The following is a 20,799-nucleotide window of genomic DNA, read 5'->3' on the forward strand; positions in this document are numbered from 1 at the left end:
AACGTGCGGGCACCTACCACTTCCCACTTCGGTAGGCAAATTCTTTTTCAATTCATTCATTCAACCACAATAAAGTAATCAAGATAACCAAAATAAAAGTCTCAAACGTAGATAATAATAAGGATAAGTAAAGGGGTGCGGAAATAATACACCAATTCCAAGGAATTTGGTCTAAGGCCGTATAAGAGTCACTACTACAAATACCACAAGTCTGAATATGAATACAAGTCTGAAAATGGATGGATGAGATAAAACTGTCGAAACATTTCATATCGTGAGAAATTGCATTACATTTACATGAAAGAACATGTTAATATTATTAAAATATAATAAAGATATATCAGCACACTTAATTAATTAGGAGAAATTGTAAGTTGGCAGTTAAGTGGCTTATTTTCCTCTACCTTGAAAACTTAAAAATTCTCCTCTATGTTGTTCTTCGCCATCACTTTGCCAGATATCTTTGTCTTGATTTTTTGTTTGAGATATGAGCACCAACAATTAGTCAATTTTCATAACTACAATAACAATAACAACATGTGTAATTTCGCAAGTGAGGTCTGGAAAGGGTGAGGTGTACGTCAATTTTACTCCTACTTTTATGGGATAGAGAGGTTATTTTTGATAGAACCCTCGACTCAATAAAACATTACTTCATTACCGTGTGGATATATTTTGTCAAAAACAACTAAAGAAAAGACTAAATATCGCACGAAAAATGTATTACCCTTTGTGCAATATGTAATAGTTCTCTCATGTTTGATGCATGTAAGGAATGTAAGACTTTAGCATCTAATAGTATGATGTTGTCATATATGCAAACACAATTGTATCATCACCAACCATACAACATCCACCAGTGAATATTTTGTTTCAAAATATATGTAAATAATATCCAGGAATTATCATCCAATGTTGTCGATCTGTACTAACTTAATTACATGCATTACTTTTATTTGCTGCAATTTCAAATCATAACAAAATTACATTAAAAAAAACAACGATTAATCCAATTTTCACAATATTGGGCCCGTGACCTAGTCGACAGTAGAAACTATATATTGTGAATCAAATTATGGGGAAAGACAAAATAAAATTTAGAAAAAGAAGTGCTACAAGACCAAGATCATACCAGCCATTACCAACATACATACTATAACATTTAGCTGAAGAAGTTACTGAAACCACTAAAACGCCTAAAATGGCAAGTCTTACATAAACTCAATCCGGTTCAATACTAAAAGTAAGAGGAAAATAGAACAGCTTGGGACATATATAATAACCCCCATTCATTTATTTGCATTACATGGATCCCACTAATGCATCTCCTCTTCTCTTCTGAAAAAAGAAATCGTCTCTATTTTGTGGCTGCAACAACTGCTCCTCCTTCAACCTGATATATTCATCAACAGACTCTTCAAATTTAGCAACACTAGAATATAAGAATATTGTGTGATTCTGTGTGATAAGAAATTAAATTTAGTTGCCGTTGTTTATTTCTCTCTCTTCAAAGCATTCGTCGTCATCTTATTTTGCTTTAATAAAGTTGTCCACTAGAAGCAAGTGAAAATGCGATTCCATATGTTCCATTTTATGCAGCGATGTTGGAACGGATATGGAGTATAAGATAGAAAGGCAAATTTCTGCCATATAGCAAAGTAACTTTAGAACTTGTGATATTCATTGGCATTTTTGTGGCTATAAAGACGTGTCAACAAGGATAAAATAAGAAAGTTAAAAATTTAAAAGTTTTACGTTATACTCCCTCCATTCCAAAATAAATTAATTTTTTTAAATTTCACGACAATGTATGGCTTATGAAATTCGCTTCACCTTGTAAAAAATTAGGAGTGTTTTTACCAACTTACCCCTAATTAATGCTTAGAAAAAGAAAAGTTATTTAATGATTCTTGATAATAAATAATACGGGTAAGTTTGGAAGAATATAATTAATTTCTTCTTGAAATCCTAAAGTGTCACTTATTTTGGAATAAAATAAAAGGCCTAAAAGGACACTTATTTTGGAATGGAGGGAAAGATAATTTTTTTTTAAAAATAGACTAAAAAAAGGAACAAGTATCATATAATATGACAATGACAATGATTATACATTGACTCGTATTATAAGATATTGAATGGAGGGATCATGAGTTCACTTGTCATGAAAGGACCCATATACAAGTGCGGATCTAGAGGTCTGATAACAGGTTCACATGAACCTCAAAGTTTGTGTGTGTTTAAAAAACCTAATGAATATATATAAATATTGATGGTGTGAACCCAATTATTGTTGTAATATTAACTTGATATCTCAGATGCGGTAAAAATCGGGTAAAGTTTGTTGTCCTAACCCAGGTAAAAGAAGAAAACGAACGATAGTGTTTGATCCGAAGAAGCTTCGCATAAATTCGTTGTATCAAGATAACTCCTCGGCGTGGTTGTCCGGTCCCACTTACATGGCCGAGTTGATCGTGAGTCGTTGCCGGCTCGAATATAGCTAATCGGTCCGTGGCCGTTAGTCCGATTTCTTTGTGACGGTTCGATTGTGGCGGGTCCGACAATCGATACTCACCCTCCACGTGCGCGGAATCTTGATCACACTTTTCGACATGGGGCCGTACGGTGTCGGGCACCGTACGACCCGATCTTATCCATATTAGGTTTTCTATCCTAAAAGGGCTCCATACGTGATGTATGGCCCAGATGAAAACTATAAAGGAGTTATTCCCTCACTTTTTTGAGCTTTTTTAGATCCAAAGTTTTGTACTTCTTTGAATATATACATATAAAAATCTCTCTCTCTCTTTGATTTCCTCGGACTTTGGTCCGGTTTACACTTGAACAATTCATTGAATCATTTCATTCAAGTATTGCACGGAATATACATAAGATCTTAACATAAACACATAATTCCCAATATCATTATCTAGTCTTTAGCATACTAACTCATATTTAGGCCATTTCATATATATATATATATATATATATATATATATATATATATATATATATATATCTTTATTCAACAAAGAATAGATTAAAGTGCCACATATCCTATACCTCATTTACAAATTCAACTTATTATCCGATTTCGGGGTAAAACAGTTTGGCGCCCACCGTGGGGCTAGGATTATTGTGGTCTTTGATCTCGCTCTACTCGCTCATACAAAGATTTCAGTTCTACTGTTCGTCACTGCGAAAACGGACGAAATGGCTAACAGCGGAGAATCTGGTCACGTCAACAACGAAATTGTGGCCGAAAATGATAACATCGGGTTGCAGGGGTTGCCAGTGAATCCCGCTGCTCCGAATGTCGATTCGAGTGAGGGCCTCAACCGACAAAATACCGTGAACCGGAGAACGCCGCTTAGCCGGCCACCGATCCTTTAAATACTTTTAATTCTGTCACTTTGACCCGGCACAAGGCCGAGAGTGCCGGATGCCCGGATGATATTAATTTTCGTCTTATTTTTTTGAAATGTTTGCGAACAAAGAGCGACTATTCTTTGAGCAAGGAGTTGCGATGTAGCCCATTCTGAAAACGGGAAGGAAGATTCGGCTCGGGAAAGGGTAAGAGGTCTTCTTAGAACCCCGAGAAGAAGCTCAAATGGTTGAAATTAATGGGTCGGGCCGGTTCGTCTCTTACCGAGGTGTTGAGGATCTTTGGAGACGTTGGCAAAGCGGGTAGACTCAACCGAGAAAAGGGTCGAGACCTACAACTCTCGAGTGGACCAGATTCCGGGGGCTCCTCCCATTCTGAAGGGGCCGGATTCGAAGAGATATATTCAGAGGCCTTTTCCTCCGAGCGCGGCACCTAAGCTGATCCCGAAGAGATTGAATGCGGACATCCAAAAATATGATGGCACGACGGACCCTCGGGAACACGTAACCTCGTACACACAGTGCTATAAAGGGTAACGATCTCGAAGAAGACGAAATTGAGTCCGTATGTTGCTAAAAAAGTTCGGGGAAACGTTGTCGAAGGGGCATTAACATGGTATGACCATACCCAGGAGCATTCGATCACTTCATTTGAAATGCTCGCGGATGCGTTCATAAAGGCTCATGCTGGAGCCAGAAAGGTCCAGGCCCGTAAGGCGGATATTTTCCGGATAGCCCAAAGGGACGATGAGTTACTACGGGAGTTCGTCAATCGTTTCCAAAGGGAATGGATGGAACTCCCTCCGGTTCCGGAGGAATGGGCAGCACAAGCATTCACCAGGGCTTAATCCCGAAGTTCGACGGCTTCGTTCAAACTCAAGGAAAACTTGCTTTGGAATACGAGGCCGTGACACAGGCGGATGTGCACAACCGATACGAGTCCAAGATTCGGGTGGAGGATGATCAGCTCGAACTTCCTCCGGGTCCTGTAAATCTAAGTAAGGGACCTGAGAGGTCTAGAAGAAACTTTGACCCAAAAATGCAGCCATCGAGGGAAAGGTATTGGTCGTATCCTCAGTCGGAGAAAATAAACTTTAGACCGGAAAAGTCGAGGTCGGTCCCGGTCAATCTCCGACGAGGAGAGATAGAAGAACCGAACGTCCGTCAAATAGCCGGGGGTTATCGTTTAGAAGTGAAGTCGAAAGTTCGGCAACCAACAGGGATCCGCCGAGAATAACAGAATATAACTTTAGTGTCAACACCTCGGACATTGTATCGGCCATAGGTCGCATTCCGGAAGCAAGGTGGCCGAGGCCATTGAGGTCGGATCCGGTCAACGGGACCCGAACATGATTTGTGAATACCATGGTACTCGTAGTCACCGAACCGAATCTTGTCGCTAGTTACGAGAAGGGTGGCTCGTTTCGAAAAATGGGCACCTTCGTGAATTCACAGTGAGCGGGCCAAAACCCACTACAAGGAAAGGGAGTCGAACAAGCGGGGTGAATCGGTAGAGCCACGGCGCATAATCAACATGATAATTGGGGAGTACGAGATGTCCACTAGAGGACCGGTAATGAAGCGCGCGATTTTCCTTGTTCGTGAAAAACGCAACCGATCATACATCAGAAGGCTCCATCACTTTCGACGAAGATGCGGAAGGCATCATTCAACCACACAATGATGCACTGGTAATTTCTATTCTTGTTTTTAAATCTCAGATTAAACGTATTCTAATTGACCCAGGTAGCTCGGCCAACATCATCCGGTGGAGAGTGGTTGAACAGTTAAGGCTACTCGACCAGATCGTACCGGTGGCCCGGGTGCTTAGTGGATTCAATATGGCGAGTGAAACTACGAAGGGTGAGATTTCCCTGCCGGTCAACATTGACGGCACCATCCAGCAGACCGTGTTCTATGTAATCGAGGGGGACATGAAATACAACGCGTTGCTGGGTAGACCATGGATACATAGCATGAGAGGCTGTGCCGTCTACGTTACATCACTTGAAATTCCCAACGCCGGAAGGGGTGAAAACCATCCGGGGAGAACAACCAAGGCAAGAGAAATGTTCGCCGATCAAAGAATCGTCACCCCTACTCAAAGGGGATCAAAAGGAAGGATCATCCGGGGGACAAGGATTCCAAATAGCAATTACGGTTAACGGGTCCGAAGAACGGAGCAAAAAAAGATTGGACCCGGGGCACGAAGAAGACGACTTCAACATACCTAGATCATTCGTCTTCTACGATGAGTCGACGCGACAAAATCTACAATAGAGGAGAGTGGAGCAAGTCATCTTGTTCGAATATCTACCAGACAAAAAGGTATACTGGGCACGGGGTTAACCTCGGAGCTCGGGGAACAAGTTAATTAAATTTCTTCAAGCTAATGCCGATTATTTTGCATGGTCGCATATAGATATGACGGTGTGTCACGGAAGTAACAACTCATAAGCTTAGTCTCGACAGAAATTTCCCCGGTGAAGCAAAAACGGAGGCCTATGGCGAGTCAAAGCATGCCTTCGTGAAGGACGAGGTAACAAAGCTTTTAAAAATAGGCTCCATTCGGGAAGTAAAATACCGGGATTGGTGGCTAACGTAGTGGTGGTGCCGAAAAAAGGTAATAAATTTCGAATGTGCGTTGATTATAAGCATCTAAACAAAGCATGCCGAAGGATTCGTTTCTGTTGCCCCACATCGATAGAATGATCGATGCGACGGCGGAGCATGAGATGTTAAGTTTTCTCGATGCTTACTCTAGGTACAACCAAATTCGGATGCACCCGGAAGATCAAGAGAAAACATCTTTCATTACTCGATACGAGACTTATTGTTACAATGTAATGCCTTTCGGATTGAAAAATCCAATGCCTAGTTAACGGAATGTTCGAAGAACAAATAGGAAAAACGATGGAAGTTTATATTGATGACATGGTTGTTAAGTCCACCGGAAACGAGAGGACCATTTAAAACATTTGCGAGGAAACCTTTGACGTACTCCGAAGATATAATATGAAGTTCAATCCGAGAAGTGTGCTTTCGGTGTCCGGACGGGTAAATTCCTCGGTTACATGGTGTCAAATCGGGGGATCGAGATTAACCCGGATAAGATCAAAGCAATCGAGGATATCGAGGTGGTAAATAATGTCAAAAATGTACGGAGGCTTAACGGGAGGATAGCGGCACCGAGCCGGTTTATATCAAGATCTTCGGACAAGAGCCACCGTTTTTTCTCCTTACTCGGGGAAGAAGAACGACTTCACGTACGGGACGCCGAGTGCCGAAAAGCCTTACAAGAACTAAAAGAATACTTATCCAGCCCTCCTTTGTTGCATACGCCGAAAGCAGACGAGAAGCTTTTTCTCTGCCTTGCCGTGTCCGAGGTAGCGGTAAGTGGAGTTTTGGTCCGAGAAGAATCGGTACACAATTTTTCATTTATTATGTGAGTAGGACCTTGGGGGGATGCGGGAGACCCGTTATCCCCACCTTGAAAAATTGGCATTAGCACAGGTAAGCGCTTCTAGAAAACTCAAGCCTTACTTTCATGCCACCCGATATGTGTAGTGACCACTTATCCTTTAAAGAACATCTTGCATAAACCGGAATTATCGGGCGGGCTAACTAAACGGGCTGTAGAAATAGCGGGTACGACATTGAATATAGGCCCGGACGGCCATCAAGTCACAAATCTTAGCCGACTTTGTAGCCGGACTTCACCCCGGCCATGATCCCTGAGGTTGAGAAGGAACTCCTGCTGGCCCCGGGGAAAGCCTCGGGTATTTGGTCATTACACACGGACGGAGCCTCGAACCTTAGAGGTTCCGGGCTTGGAATCGTCCTTAAAACCCCCGCCGGAGATGCAATCCGGCAATCCATTAGGACAGTTAAATTAACTAACAATGAAGCCGAGTATGAGGCTATGATTGCGGATCGGAATTAGCTCGGAGCATGGGGGCTGAAGTAATCGAAGCAAAATGTGATTCTCTCATGGTTGTCAACCAGGTGAATGGCGTCTTCGAAGTCAAGGATGAACGAATGCAAAGGTATCTTGAAAGGGTCCAGGTCATACTTCACCGGTTCAAAGAATGGACCACGCGGCATGTCCGGGGAGCGAGAGCTGCCGAGCCGATGCGTTGGCCGGTTGGGATCTTCGGTCGAAGGAAGAAATTAACCCGGGATGTAGTGCCTTTGATGAACTCGGCAATAGATAACGGGCATGCTGAGATAAACACAATGGGTTTAACTTGGGATTGGCGCAACAAATACATCGACTATTTGCAAGATGGAAAGCTCCCCAATGACCCGAAGGAATCACGATCGCTAAGGACGAAAGCAGCACGGTTTTGCCTGGTGGACGGCCAGTTATACAGGCGGTCTTTCTTCGGTCCTTTGGCCAAGTGTTTAGGTCCCGGTGAAACCGAGTACGTGATGAGAGAAGTACACGAGGGGACGTGCGGGAATCACTCCGGTGCGGAAGCCTTAGTCCGGAAAATCATTAGAGCCGGTTATTACGGAACCGGATGGAGGAAAGATGAGAAGAGTTTTGTCGGAAGTGTGACGGATGTCAAAGACATGCTCCCGATGATTCATCGGCCGGAGGCTTTGCACTCGGTGGTATCCCCACGGCCCTTCATGAAATGGGGAATGGACATTGTTGGTCCATTGCCATGGGCACCAGTAAGGCCGCTTTTATTTTGTTTATGACCGACTATTTCTCGAAATGAGTTGAAGCACAAGCCTTCGAGAAAACACGAGAAAAAGTTATTGACTTCATTTGGGACCACATTATTTGCCGATTCGGCATTCGGCCGAGATCACATTATGTGGCCCCCGATTCGTTGGTGGCAAAGTTAATGATTTCCTTGAAGGATCAAAGATCAAGAAAATTGTGTCGACTCCATATCATCCGTGTACAAACGGACAATGCGGAATCCACGAACAAAATGATAATTCGAGAATGCGAAAGAGACTTGAAACGTCGAAGCACCGGAGGGAAATATTGCGGAGGCGCTTGTGGCTTACAACCACATCAAAGCCAAGTACGGGGAAACACCCTTCTCGTTGGTCTACGGGACCGAAGCCCTCATGCACAGCCAGAGGTCGGAGAGCCGAGTCTCCGATTCAATTACACCACCGAGGAATCAAACGAGGAGGCCATGGCCGTAAAACTCAATCTCACGGATGAGCTGCGAGAACGCACTCATCCGTATCGCGGCCCGAAACGAGAGGATGGAAAGGTACTATAACCGAGAGCTAACTTCGACATTTTCAAATTGGGGACTTGGTGCTCCGAAAAGTTACCTGAACACCAAGAATCCCAACGAAGAAAAGCGGGCCCGAATCGGAAGGGCCATACAAGGTGACCGAGGTAACGGGTAAAGGGTCCTATCAGCTGGAATCCATGGACGGGCAACGGTTGCGCAACAACTGGAATGTCGCTCATTTGAAGAGATACTATTGTTAAGGTATGAACCCTTTTATTTTATTCACTTACCTTTTCTTTTTTTTTTTAGGAGCGGAATGCCCGACGTAGTTAACTTGCTTTGGTACGAAAACACGTGTTGCACTCTTTTACTTGGCTCGGTTTTGTCCCAAATGGGTTTTTCGACAAGGTTTTTAATGAGGCGACAAGTACAACGTGTTACTAAAGTAGGAGTATGAATACCGGATAGTCGGGGGCAACACCCTACGGCCAGGGGCTTGATAGTGCTTACTCGATTTCACAGTTCAAATAAGCACTAAGGGGCTATGAGAATACATTCCGATGTAAGGACCAAACAATCAAAAGTGAGTCGTGTCCCCCTAATATTCACTATGGCCGGATCCAATGCCGACCTTCCGTATTAGGTTTTGATGTAAGGACCAAACGATCAAAAGCGAATCGTGTCCGCTTAGAATTTGCCACGCAAAAAACGTAAGTAAACGGATAAAGTCCTCATATGATGTACAAGTACTTGAAGTTTATTGAAAAATCAAACTATTACATTTCGGATTTATCTTCTTAATAAAGTAATTTGCCCGAAAATCGGGCACCATTTTATCCGTATATCCGATTCGGACATTACGGCCGAAATACGGCAAAGGTAACAAGGTTATAGCAAACCGAGCCTAAATCTTGAATACCCCCCGAATGGGGACTGCTACAAATTTGTGTAAGCGAGAGATTCAGGTGTCCAAACCTAATCGAAATAAAAGAATAGCCACAAAATATCGGCCCTAAAAATACCTAACGTGATTCGAAGACGTCTGAATTCATAAAGCATAATAAGTCCCGCGGGTAAACTTCTCTATTCGACGCCCGGATAAATCATACCGGATGAGATTAAAACTCTAATCGAACAAGTCCGAAAGCGACTCCGATGTTCACTATCCTCGGGAAAGACCGGCGATTTGGACAAGAATCATAACAAACATTCAAACAAAAGAATGGTCAACAGAAAGGATACGCTTTTTATATATACAAATCTTCTACACTAGAAATTTGCGAAAGTTCAAAATATTACAAAGACAAAACAAGCCCTAGCCTATCCGGTATGACTGGAACCAGAATGCTCGGACTCTGTCCGTTCAGAGTCTTCGAAGTCGGATTCTGTCCGTTCAGAGTCTTCGGTATCCTCCGGTGCCTCAGTGCCGTGCGGACTCGACTCTTGTCCCGGTTCCGAGTCGACTCGGTCCATCTCCGTGGTCTTTGCGGGGAATCTCTCGGAAGACTCTTCACCTATAATATCAACAAACTCAATGACCTAAAGGTGTTGGGTAAAGTATTTCTTCCCCACCGGTAACCGAGCCGAAGTGGAGGGTCCTTCCCGGTTGAAGGGGCGGGCTGTAGTTTCCTCCTCGGGACCGACTCAAAGGTGGGGGCCACACCGACCCTACGAACGATCACGTCGGACTCTTCTTCGTCTCTCGACCGACCGGACGACGCGCCTTGCCCTTTTTCTTGGTTTGTCTCCTCTATCCGAGGGTTTCCTTCGATTTTTTGGGCAGCAGCAATAATTCTGGATAACCCGGCCGAGTTGAATGCCGATGTCGGCACAACTTGTTCTGCTGCAATCCCGGGTCTGGGATGAACTGAACCCTTCGGTAAACCTAAAATTGAAGGGGTTATGGATAACATTCGGATTAAAGAAAGGCAGACAGTACGTAATACCCGAATTCAAAGCGGTGTTACCATGATTTTGGGCAATCCATCGGCCACGAGCCAGGATTCCCCATGTTAACTCTTCGTGTGAATGCCGGTCAAGGAGCGCCTCGACCCACTCGTTCATATGTGGAATGACCGGGGGTATCCATGCCACGGCTAACAAGAAGAAAATGGGGAATGTAAGCGCGAAGGGTTAAATAAAGGAATATAGGAGTAAGTTAATGAAGTCGGGATCAAGAAACTTACGGTTGTCGTTCCACTTTTCCGGGAAGGGCATGTGTTCCTCCGGGATAATATCCGAGGTTCTTACCCGAACGAAGCGCTCTAAGCAGCCCCGGTCTCTGTCTTCGTCCATTTTTGAGAAAATCGGATTCCGGCCTCGCTTGGCTAATTTTATTACGCCACCCCGGAATCGCCTTGGAGAATAAAGGCGAATCAAATGTGCCATCGTGAATGGTTTCTTGGCGTTGTTGGCCAATAACCGGAGACAAGCTACCGTCTCCCGTATTATCGGACCAATTTGTGCAAGTCACATTATGGAGTCCGACACATCTCCAATATGACCGGATCAATTTCGGGCTCGAGCTTGAGCGTGAAGGGATAAGTGTAAACGTATAAAGCCCTCCCGTAGTCGATGATTGATTCAAATCACCGAGAGCAAACACTTATCATAGGACGATTGTCCCATCCGCGATCGATCCGGACTTGATCGAGCCTATCCTCGGTGATGGAAGAGGGATATCGTCTTACGTCGTATCCTCTATCCGAAACTGAAGAAGCTTTCTGCCTTCAAACTCTTTGTTGAAGTTGGGTTTGATCCGCACGATATCCAAAGCCGTAGGCTCGGCCACATTCTTTCCTTTCGGGCTAGAGACACCCCAAGGCACTCGGCTCAGTGGGGAAACCGAGGAATATCTTGGGAGGTGGTTTCGATTATGGCGGACATTTGTGATGGGTGAGAGTTTGAAAAATTTGATAAAGGGATGAAGGTGAGAAGATGGAAACGTGAAGTAAAAAGAAAACAAAGCACAAATGAAAAGACGATCAAAGAAAGCGACAAAGAGAGTTGAACGGGTTCCTTGTAAAGCTGATTTCAACGACGAATGTAGGTGATTAGATAACGGAATCAACGATGAAGAAGAAGTTAGTAAAATGAAAATGAAGAACAGATGTGAAGGAGTAAAGAAACTGAAGTGAAGATGGTGAAAATGAAGAAGTAAAAATGGAGGAATGAAGGCGGTAAAGGGCCTTATATAGGCTTAGATCGCACGGCGGTTATAAATCCCGACCAGTAGACGAGTGCCACGTGTCCCGTAATTAATGAAGACGTGATTTGAAGAGACGTGCGTAGCGGCGGTTGCAGAGCTTGGACCTGTCGGGGCACGACACGTGGCGGACGGCGGAAAGAAGGTGACAATCGTTCCCGCCAAAACGAGAAGATAAGAACGAGCCGATGAGATCCGGTTTCACGATTCATCCACTTCCCGTTACTCCGATATGATCTCGGTCAGGAAAAGTGTGGGGACTATCCGTATGCGGTAAAAATCGGGTAAAGTTTGTCCCATGCTAACCGTAGGTAAAAAGGAAGAAAACGAACGATAGTGTTTGATCCGGCTAGCTTCGCATACGTTGTATCCGGAGATAACTCCTCGCGTGGTTGGTCCCGGTCCCGTCCTACATGGCCGAGTTGATCGTGGCCGTTTGCCCTTTGAATATAGCGAATCGCCGTGGTAGTTAGTCCGGCTTTTGCAATGACCGTTTTCCGATTGTGGCGGCTGTCCCGACAATCCGCTACTCACCCTCCACGTGTGGGAATCTTGTTGCCACTGCGTTCGACCGACGATCGTACGGTGTCGACCGTACGACCCGATCTTATCCATATTAGGTTTTCTTTATCCTAAAAGGCTCCATGATGTATAAAAGGCCTATGTAGAAAAAGCTATAAATAAGGTGTCATTCCCTCACTTTTTGGGTTACGGCTTTTTAGATCCAAGAAAGCTTTGTACTTTGAATATATACATATAAAAATCTCTCTCTCTCTTTGATTTCCTCACTTTGTCCCATTTTTACAGCTTGAACAATTCATTGAATCATTCATTCAAGTATTGCACGGAATATACATAAGATCTTAACATAAACACATAATTCCCAATATCATTATCTAGTCTTTAGCACACTAACTCATATTTAGGCCATTTCATTAGATAAATATATATATATATATATCTTTATTCACCAAAAAATAGATTAAAGTGCCACATATCCTATACCTCATTTACAAATTTAACTTATTATCCGATTTCGGGGTAAAACAATATCGTTATAGGACTCCATAAACTTTAAATACTAGATCCGTCTCTGCCCATGTATTCACAATACGATTGCAATGTATATCGGTTCATGTGTGACACTTGACCTGTAAAGCACTAATGGTCGGTTACAAGTGATTCAACAGCCAATTGCAGTGCAGCTGTTGCTGCCATACCATGAAAAAATCTCATGCGTTATAAAGTGCGTATCTTTTTCTGATAAACAAGTTATGGTCCAGAAAGCAACATCATCCACTCTAATTTGCCATGACACTGATCTAATACGAAAAGTGAGCGTGATGCTAAGGTGTAACATTAATTGATTATATGGAAAATCAGCATCACATTCCGTGGAATGTGCGACACTAGTTTCTGAGAGCCCCATAGCCCAGAGGGTAATTGAATCTTTCTAGTATCTAGAATTATTGCTCCACCTTAGGAGCAAACTAAAGGACCTACTCAAACAGTTTTTTTTTAAAAAAAAAATTATAAGTGAGTTAATAATTTGCAAATATGCGATTAAAAGCATAACTTACCATGAATTTTGCACCCCATATTTCTTCCTCAGTAGCAGGAATGGCAGTGATCTTGTTTTTAGGATTCTCATAGCTTCTCAGTTCTCCAACTGTTGTAGAGAAGAAACACCCTAGAAAATATCCAGTAGATCACAAGAATAATTAAACATATGTACAAACAAAGAATAAGGTAGGGGTCCTTGTGGGATAATTGTGAAATTATTTTATTTCGGGATAAGCAATTTTGGAACGGTTTATATCATAATTGTGGTATTATTTTTATACCACACTGACCACAAAATGACGCATTTATCCTTCTCCAAAGCTTGCTCCTAAGCTTTTTAAGAAAGATATTGTTAAAATTGGAGATAAGAGTTTATCTCAATATATTTAGTTTAAACATAACACATAGATTATATTATCACTACAAGAAAGTACAGAAATGACAATAGCTCTTTTGGCAGCAAAAATAATATAGTTGGCAAAATTCAATATTTGGTAACAACTTGATTTTATTGTTGGCATATATGATGAATCTTTTAAAAATAATTTTTTTTGTTGCCAAACAATTTAATTTTGCTGCCATAGTATTGACTATTGTTGCAAAAAGTACTTTTGATAACAACAAAAAGTTGTTGCACGTCGTTACACTAACAGCCGTTGGGAAAAGTTTATGCAACAACAAAAAAACATTGTTGACAAAAGTACTTTTTGCAAATAGTCTATCTATGGCAACAAAAATATTTTTGTTGGCAAATATCTTCTTTTGTTGGCAAATATCTTCTTTCTTGTAGTGAGTACTTCAGTCATTCTGGTTAAAGTTCAGTCGTTTAATTTTTGCTTGAATAAACCTCTTCCAATAAAAGTATATCTATTAAATAATCTCGTCACTATAATCCCAGAATAATTTGTTCTCAACCAAACGGCTAACGGAGATGCCAGATTAAATTTTCACTAAGAGGGACTTTATCAGCGTCATTTTCTCAAATTAATAGTCAAATGTTCAATTGGGCATGGCAACTCTTAAAAAAAAAAAGGTTAATATCACTTTTGGTCCCTCAATTATTGGTAAATTCTGGTTTTAATCCCTTTATATCTGACTAAGCACATTAAACCTCCAATTAGTTAAACTGTGCACTTTTAATTCCTTTGCTTGTGTATATTCATAAATTTACCATAACTATTAACTGTTCTACCAGTTAATTGCTCATGTGTTATGTTAAGTTTATATTGTTACTTCATATTTGGCATTAAAATAGTTTTATAAATGGTCAAATATAACATTTTTTCTACATGAAGGGACCAAAAACATATTTTTTGTTTAATTAAAAGATAAATATGCTAAGTCATATATCACAAGGACCAAAATCGAAATTTACCAATAACTTAGGAACTAAAGGTGCTGTTATCCCAAAAAAAATATCAATTAAAAGATAAATATGCTAAGTCATATATCATAAGGACTAAAGTCAAAATTTACCAATAACTTAGGGACTAAACTCTAAAGGTGCTATATCCCAAAAAAAATATCAAGCTCAGTATTTAATCCCACTTGATGGACCAGTAAATCACCTAAAGCACAAAATATAATTAGCCAACCAACCTTGAGGGAAAGAAGCAAGTGACTTGCCACAAGCACCTTTAAGCAAATCAGCATCATCGGCAAAGGCCACATACCCATCAGCAGTGATTCCCCAATATAGAGGTATCTTACCGACTTGATCCTGCCACAGGAGTCCCAATATATTATCCATCGTGAGGATTAAAATTTATGTTACTTGGACTCTTTAAAAATGTCAATGGATGTGTTTCAGATATTCTAAAAATAATGTATTTTTGGAGATTCCGATACGATGCGGCAATATTTTTAGAAAGTCCGAACAACATAAATTAGAATTGACAAAATTAACTCATTTTTTAGTAGCTCGTCCACTTCGCTCAAGTTTAAAATAATTGAGTTGTGGTTTTTTTGTTGATTTGGTTAAAAGGGTTTAACCTGAAATGACCCACCAAACTATTGAGTCAAAACGGATTAAAATAGTGTAACTCAACGGGTCAAAGTATAATACAAACTCAAACATACAAAAATTAATTTGGAGATTGGGAATATGTGAATTAGAAGAACTTAATTTAATAATTTAAGAGAAATACCACCGTTCATATTTCTTTTAAAAAAAAAATTGAAAAAGGTTGTGTCATGTTGGGAAGGTTAGAATGACCGTGTTTGGTCATCTTGACTCAACTTATTTTTATCCGAGCAAACTTTGGATGATTAGGTTATAATTATGACATGTTTATTGAATCAACCGATTTTAACCTGCCCAAATTTGATCTAACCTGCCCATTTACCTCCTTTAGTCAGGATCATTATTCAATAACACCCACTGCAGGGAAAATTGGATAGGTAAAGATACTTACAGTAGCCACAAACAATGTAGAAGTGGACTTGTCAAAAACGATAAATGCAAAATTGCCTTCAAGGTGACCAACAACATGGTTTGCAGGGTAAGGTGCCCTGTCACGGAGTGCCTTGTATGCTTCAATCATCAATACCACCTCATTTGCAGACTTGGCCAGGCCGTATTGTTGTCTCAAACTTCCTAAGTTGTCGAGAGATCCCTCAAACAAGCAAAATATTTCATCCTTAACGGCAAATGACCTGCCATTTTTTCAAGCAACCATATATATACATTTAGAGACAAATTCCTATAAGTTTATGAGTCTTGAACTATAATCTTTCTTTTATCTACTGAGTTCTGCATAAATTTTTATACATATTTTGTGAATTCAAGCAACCATATATATACATTTAGAGACAGATTCAGATAGTTTTGTTAGTTTTGTTTTTCTTTTCCTAGACAAACGCCTAAAATGGAAATTAAACAAAGGCCAAGGTGCAGAGAAGTTGCTTTAATTTGTGCTATACTTTCGTGACATCAACATTAAAGAATCAATGCTAAGCAAAAGAATTGGTCACTCGTCAGTCAATTATACATAACTTCTCAAGGAATATTTAAAATGACTGTATTTTAGCGATAAAATTCATTTAAATTTTTCTTTAAAATACTAATCCCAACTACATTTTTGGACAAACTGTTACTACATTTTTGTTTTTTCTTGCCATTAGTGGACAAACTTTTACTATTTAAATCTTTTTAATTTTTAAATAATCGAAAAAGTTTGCCACATGTCCATAAAGATCCAAAATCCGGTACCGAAGAAACTACAAGGTCAAGAGTAGGAGTCCAACACATGTTAGCCATGCAGGGAAAGGGTTGATAGTAGAGCCAATTAATTCTTTCATCATCTTCGAATGGACCGTCAATCACATGATTGTATATAATAATAACCACTATTTTTACTTCTATCAGCCGTTTCAACCTTTTTTTAATTATTCGTCGTGTTCTGGCCAATTTGAGCATATTTCAACTAACTTATTGAGTACTTATTGTCTTTGATCAGTTTACCTATCCACTATAAAAAAATATACATTCTGGGAGGTATGAAATATGTTCGTTGGATTTAGGGAGTTTGGGTCTGCCTCTTATAATAACCACTATTTTTACTTCTATCAGCTGTTTCAACCTTTTTTAATTATTCGTTGTATTCTGCAAATTGCAACTTTCAACTTATTGAGTACCTATTATCTTTGATCAGTTTATATATTTGTTCACCAACATTGGAAAATTAAAAAGATTACGTAATAATTTTACCTTCTTCGTTAAAATGTCAACATGAAATCTAATGGTTGTGAATCCACCCTATTACGACTGGAATGAAGATTAGATACAAAATCATTTGCAGGCATACACCTAATTTTGCATTTAGTATAGTCCCTATATATCTTGTCCTATATATATGGAGGCATTGATCAAAGCACAGGGACTACAAAAAAGTAAGGCACAAATTCGAAGGCGAAGTGGAACTTCCAAAAAAAAAATATATTATTATCCAACAACTTATAAATACTAAATCAGTAAATTAAACGTCGTTGGTGTACGTAATTATGGTGATCAACTAAAGCCATCGAATGCATGACAATTCTAGTTCTAGTAAATGCACAAAACAGCATTTTTTTTGTTTTCCTACTTTTAGTCACACACTCATGTACAACAACTACAACATACCTAGTGGAATGTCACAACGTGGGAACATGGGGTCTAAGACCTTATCATTACCTTTATGGGGTAGAGAGGTTGTTTTTGATAATGCTCGACTCAAAAAAAGTGTAATCAAACAGGCTGGTAGAAAGAAAAATAACCATAACAAAAAGTAAGATAAACAAAGCAAATAAAGTAATAGTGACTAAAGAAGAAACACACACTCATGATATAAGTCGGTAAAATGGTACCTTGGCAGAAAAGCAGACTCATTGTTGTGAGTGTAAGCTAGTTGAACATGACCGTTGATCTTCACGGACACAGCCAACGGCTCGGTTTTAGTGAACCGGTTCATCAGAGCCTCCCCCGTCATCTTAGGTGACGGGTTCCGGCTTCCGGCTGCCACCAACTCCTCAGGCGGTGATACAATGGAGCTGCTAAAAATACCCAACATTTCCTAATCTAACAAACTAGAAAAAATTAAACAACAAAATTTACAGTTTCACTAAAGTTTTGAGGATTGGCAAAGAGTAAGACGAGGAGTAAGGAATTTATAATAGGAGATGATCGAGGACGTTTTGGTCATTTAAATTATTCAGTTGTATTTTTGTGTGGGTTGGGGTTGGGGTTGGATTTATTTGGTTTTGTTTGTAAAGATAAAACCATAGAGGATATAACAGTGTAAAGAGTAGTACGTTGGAGTGGGACAAATCGAAACACGAGGTGATGATTCTTAACAAAAACGCTTCTAAATATTTTACATTTACACACCATTAATAGATACATAAGATCGATTGAAATTGAACATACTTTGCAAGAAAACATTTTCTCAAAAAATGAAAGATGAAAAATGTAGCTCTCATCAAAGAAAAGCACAAATTGACAAATTAGAGGGACATTTAAGAAAAATCACACGATCAAAAGATAGGGTAACAACAGCGAACAAAAACACTTATGCACATTTGATGTTTGTATCGGATAAATAAATACACAACAAATATCGATTGAGTTTGCAAATAGATACATGACCAAGTTGTGGCTCAAAGATAGGTCAGGCAAACTTTCTCAAAGGTGACAGATGAAAAGTGTGGATCTCACCGACAAATGGACATCCAAAAATAATTCATTTCATAAAATTTTGGAGGAATTTCAATAATGTACAATCTAGCATATAAAATTACATTTGTGTAGCCATATTTTTAAATTACACCCCGCATACACTGTTTCACAATATACAACAGTATACAATTTTATACACCTGGAGTAGACAATGTATCAACTTTGTATAACAGTGTAAAATAATGTATAAGAGGTGTTTATATCCAAGAAAATTGAATTGTATACAACAATATACAATATTTTTTCAAGTAAAATTTTCACAAATAAATATACCTTTTTACCGCTTCTAATAAGCTATAACTACAAGTTCATTATTTACAATTGTGGTTTTTTCCTATATTTAGGTCCTGGACGCGTCGCATAAATATAGCCAAAATATAGACTAAATACACGGAACTGTTGAGCAAATAATGCCTCTATTTAAGGAAAAAAAATCTTTTTCAAACTAAACAGAAATCTGTTTTTAATGTTCCATAAATCACGCAAATCTCATTCTCTTCCATATCTAATCACATATCTCATTCAACATCTAATCATTCACATAAAATTTGAATTCAAAAACTCTCTTCATATTTTTTCCCAAAATATAACTAAAAAAAAATCTCTTTTTAATGTTCCATAAATCATGCAAAGCTTGATTTGTTCATCAACTGAATTGCATAGTGACAAGTTGAGATTGTCTCAAAGATGCTATGACCACTGTTTTGTGTTCGTTATTAAAAATATTCAATGAAATTACATTATTAAAAATCAAAAATATTAGTTATTGAGTGCAATAAGCTGATATTGAATATTATTTAGTAACTTTAATAAGATGGGAAAACTTGACTCCATAAAAAAACTTTAATCCCTAATTAAGGGTGACTTTTGATTCAGTATTTTATCTGTATTATGATTGTATTTTTTAGTGTATTCTAATTGATCCGTAAGATTTGAATCGTAATGAATATATTTACAATATATTTCACTTGTATTTTGTATGTATTTTAGAAGTATTAAAATTGTTCTTCAATTTTTGAAGAACAATGTATAGAAAAATGGATTTTATGGTTCAATAATGAATTCAAGTGTACCATGAATATATAGAGAAAATGCATAGAAGTCTTCCTGGTTCATCAATAAAATATAGTGAAAACATGTAGGAAATACAAACTTGATATTGAAATGCACTTTGTAATTTTTTAGCAAAGACTATACAAGAAAAATATAAATGTAATAGAAAAATTCAAATCTACGATTAGACTATACAACAAGCGGGATCATTACCAAAATACATAAAACTTCTTCTAAAATCTTCATAAAAATAATGTCGCAACTGTGATGTTATACATCAAAAAAAAGTTGGAAAAAAAAAAACAACTTAAAACATAAACCTGCTTCTACAAATCTACTCCCGAACATCTACTAAAATCACCGCATCATAATCAACAAGTAGCCTTGACAGTATCGTGGTTGCTCATTATCAATAAATGCATTCAGTGGTTGCCTTGTCGATTTGCGTCGTATCTCATACGGAGAAACTTTGCATCAATTTCACTGAATGCGTCAAGATATACCGAAACTTTACATTAACAAAACATGAAAAAATAACAAAATAACAAATTAACCACAATAAATAACAACATATTCAAGATATACCGAAAATATACTATAAATATAATGCAAATATATCAATGTCAAATGCATTGGTTGTCACTACAACAAGTGTGTATTCTTCTAAAAATACACTTCAAATACACCGAATATATACTACAAAATATACTTTGATAAAAAGTAAACACAAATTCAAAATCACATAAATTTACAAGTAACAAATTAGGTAGAAAAAAATATATCACACACAATTAAAAACACAAAATAATTGATATAATAAAAAATACAACAAAAATATACTTAAAATGTACGCAAAATACGTACTTGAAAAAACAGAATTAACCGAAGTTCAAAACACAAACTAATTGAAATAATAAAAATACGACAAAATATACTTAAAATGTATGCAAAATATAGATCCGGTGAATTGAAAAAACGGGAATTAACCTTTTCATCGAAAAATACGATAAAAATATACTTAAAATGCAAGTAAAATACATATATAAGTGAATCATTAATAAGAAAAAATACCTCTTGGAGAACATGAATATTTTTACTCTTGTCCAATAACAAAAACTTCATATCCGTATTCAAAATTCCGGTGGCCGGTGGTGGAGGGCATCTAGGAACAATCA

At 38.9% G+C, this 20,799-nt stretch overlaps 1 protein-coding gene across 1 annotated transcript; it reads right to left on the reverse strand.

Moving 5' to 3' along the window:
• Positions 1-1,129: 1,129 nt before the first annotated feature.
• Positions 1,130-17,956, reverse strand: LOC132051819 (stem-specific protein TSJT1). Its single transcript, XM_059443049.1, has 5 exons — positions 17,704-17,956; positions 15,771-16,011; positions 14,956-15,076; positions 13,374-13,483; positions 1,130-1,393 (listed from the first exon to the last, which is right to left on the reverse strand). The coding sequence occupies exons 1-5, from the start codon at positions 17,904-17,906 to the stop codon at positions 1,358-1,360; spliced, it is 711 nt and encodes a 236-aa protein (XP_059299032.1). The 5' UTR covers positions 17,907-17,956; the 3' UTR covers positions 1,130-1,357.
• Positions 17,957-20,799: the final 2,843 nt, after the last annotated feature.

The sequence above is a fragment of the Lycium ferocissimum genome, chromosome 4 (genome assembly GCF_029784015.1).
Source record: "Lycium ferocissimum isolate CSIRO_LF1 chromosome 4, AGI_CSIRO_Lferr_CH_V1, whole genome shotgun sequence".
In the NCBI taxonomy this organism is placed as follows: Eukaryota; Viridiplantae; Streptophyta; class Magnoliopsida; order Solanales; family Solanaceae; genus Lycium; species Lycium ferocissimum.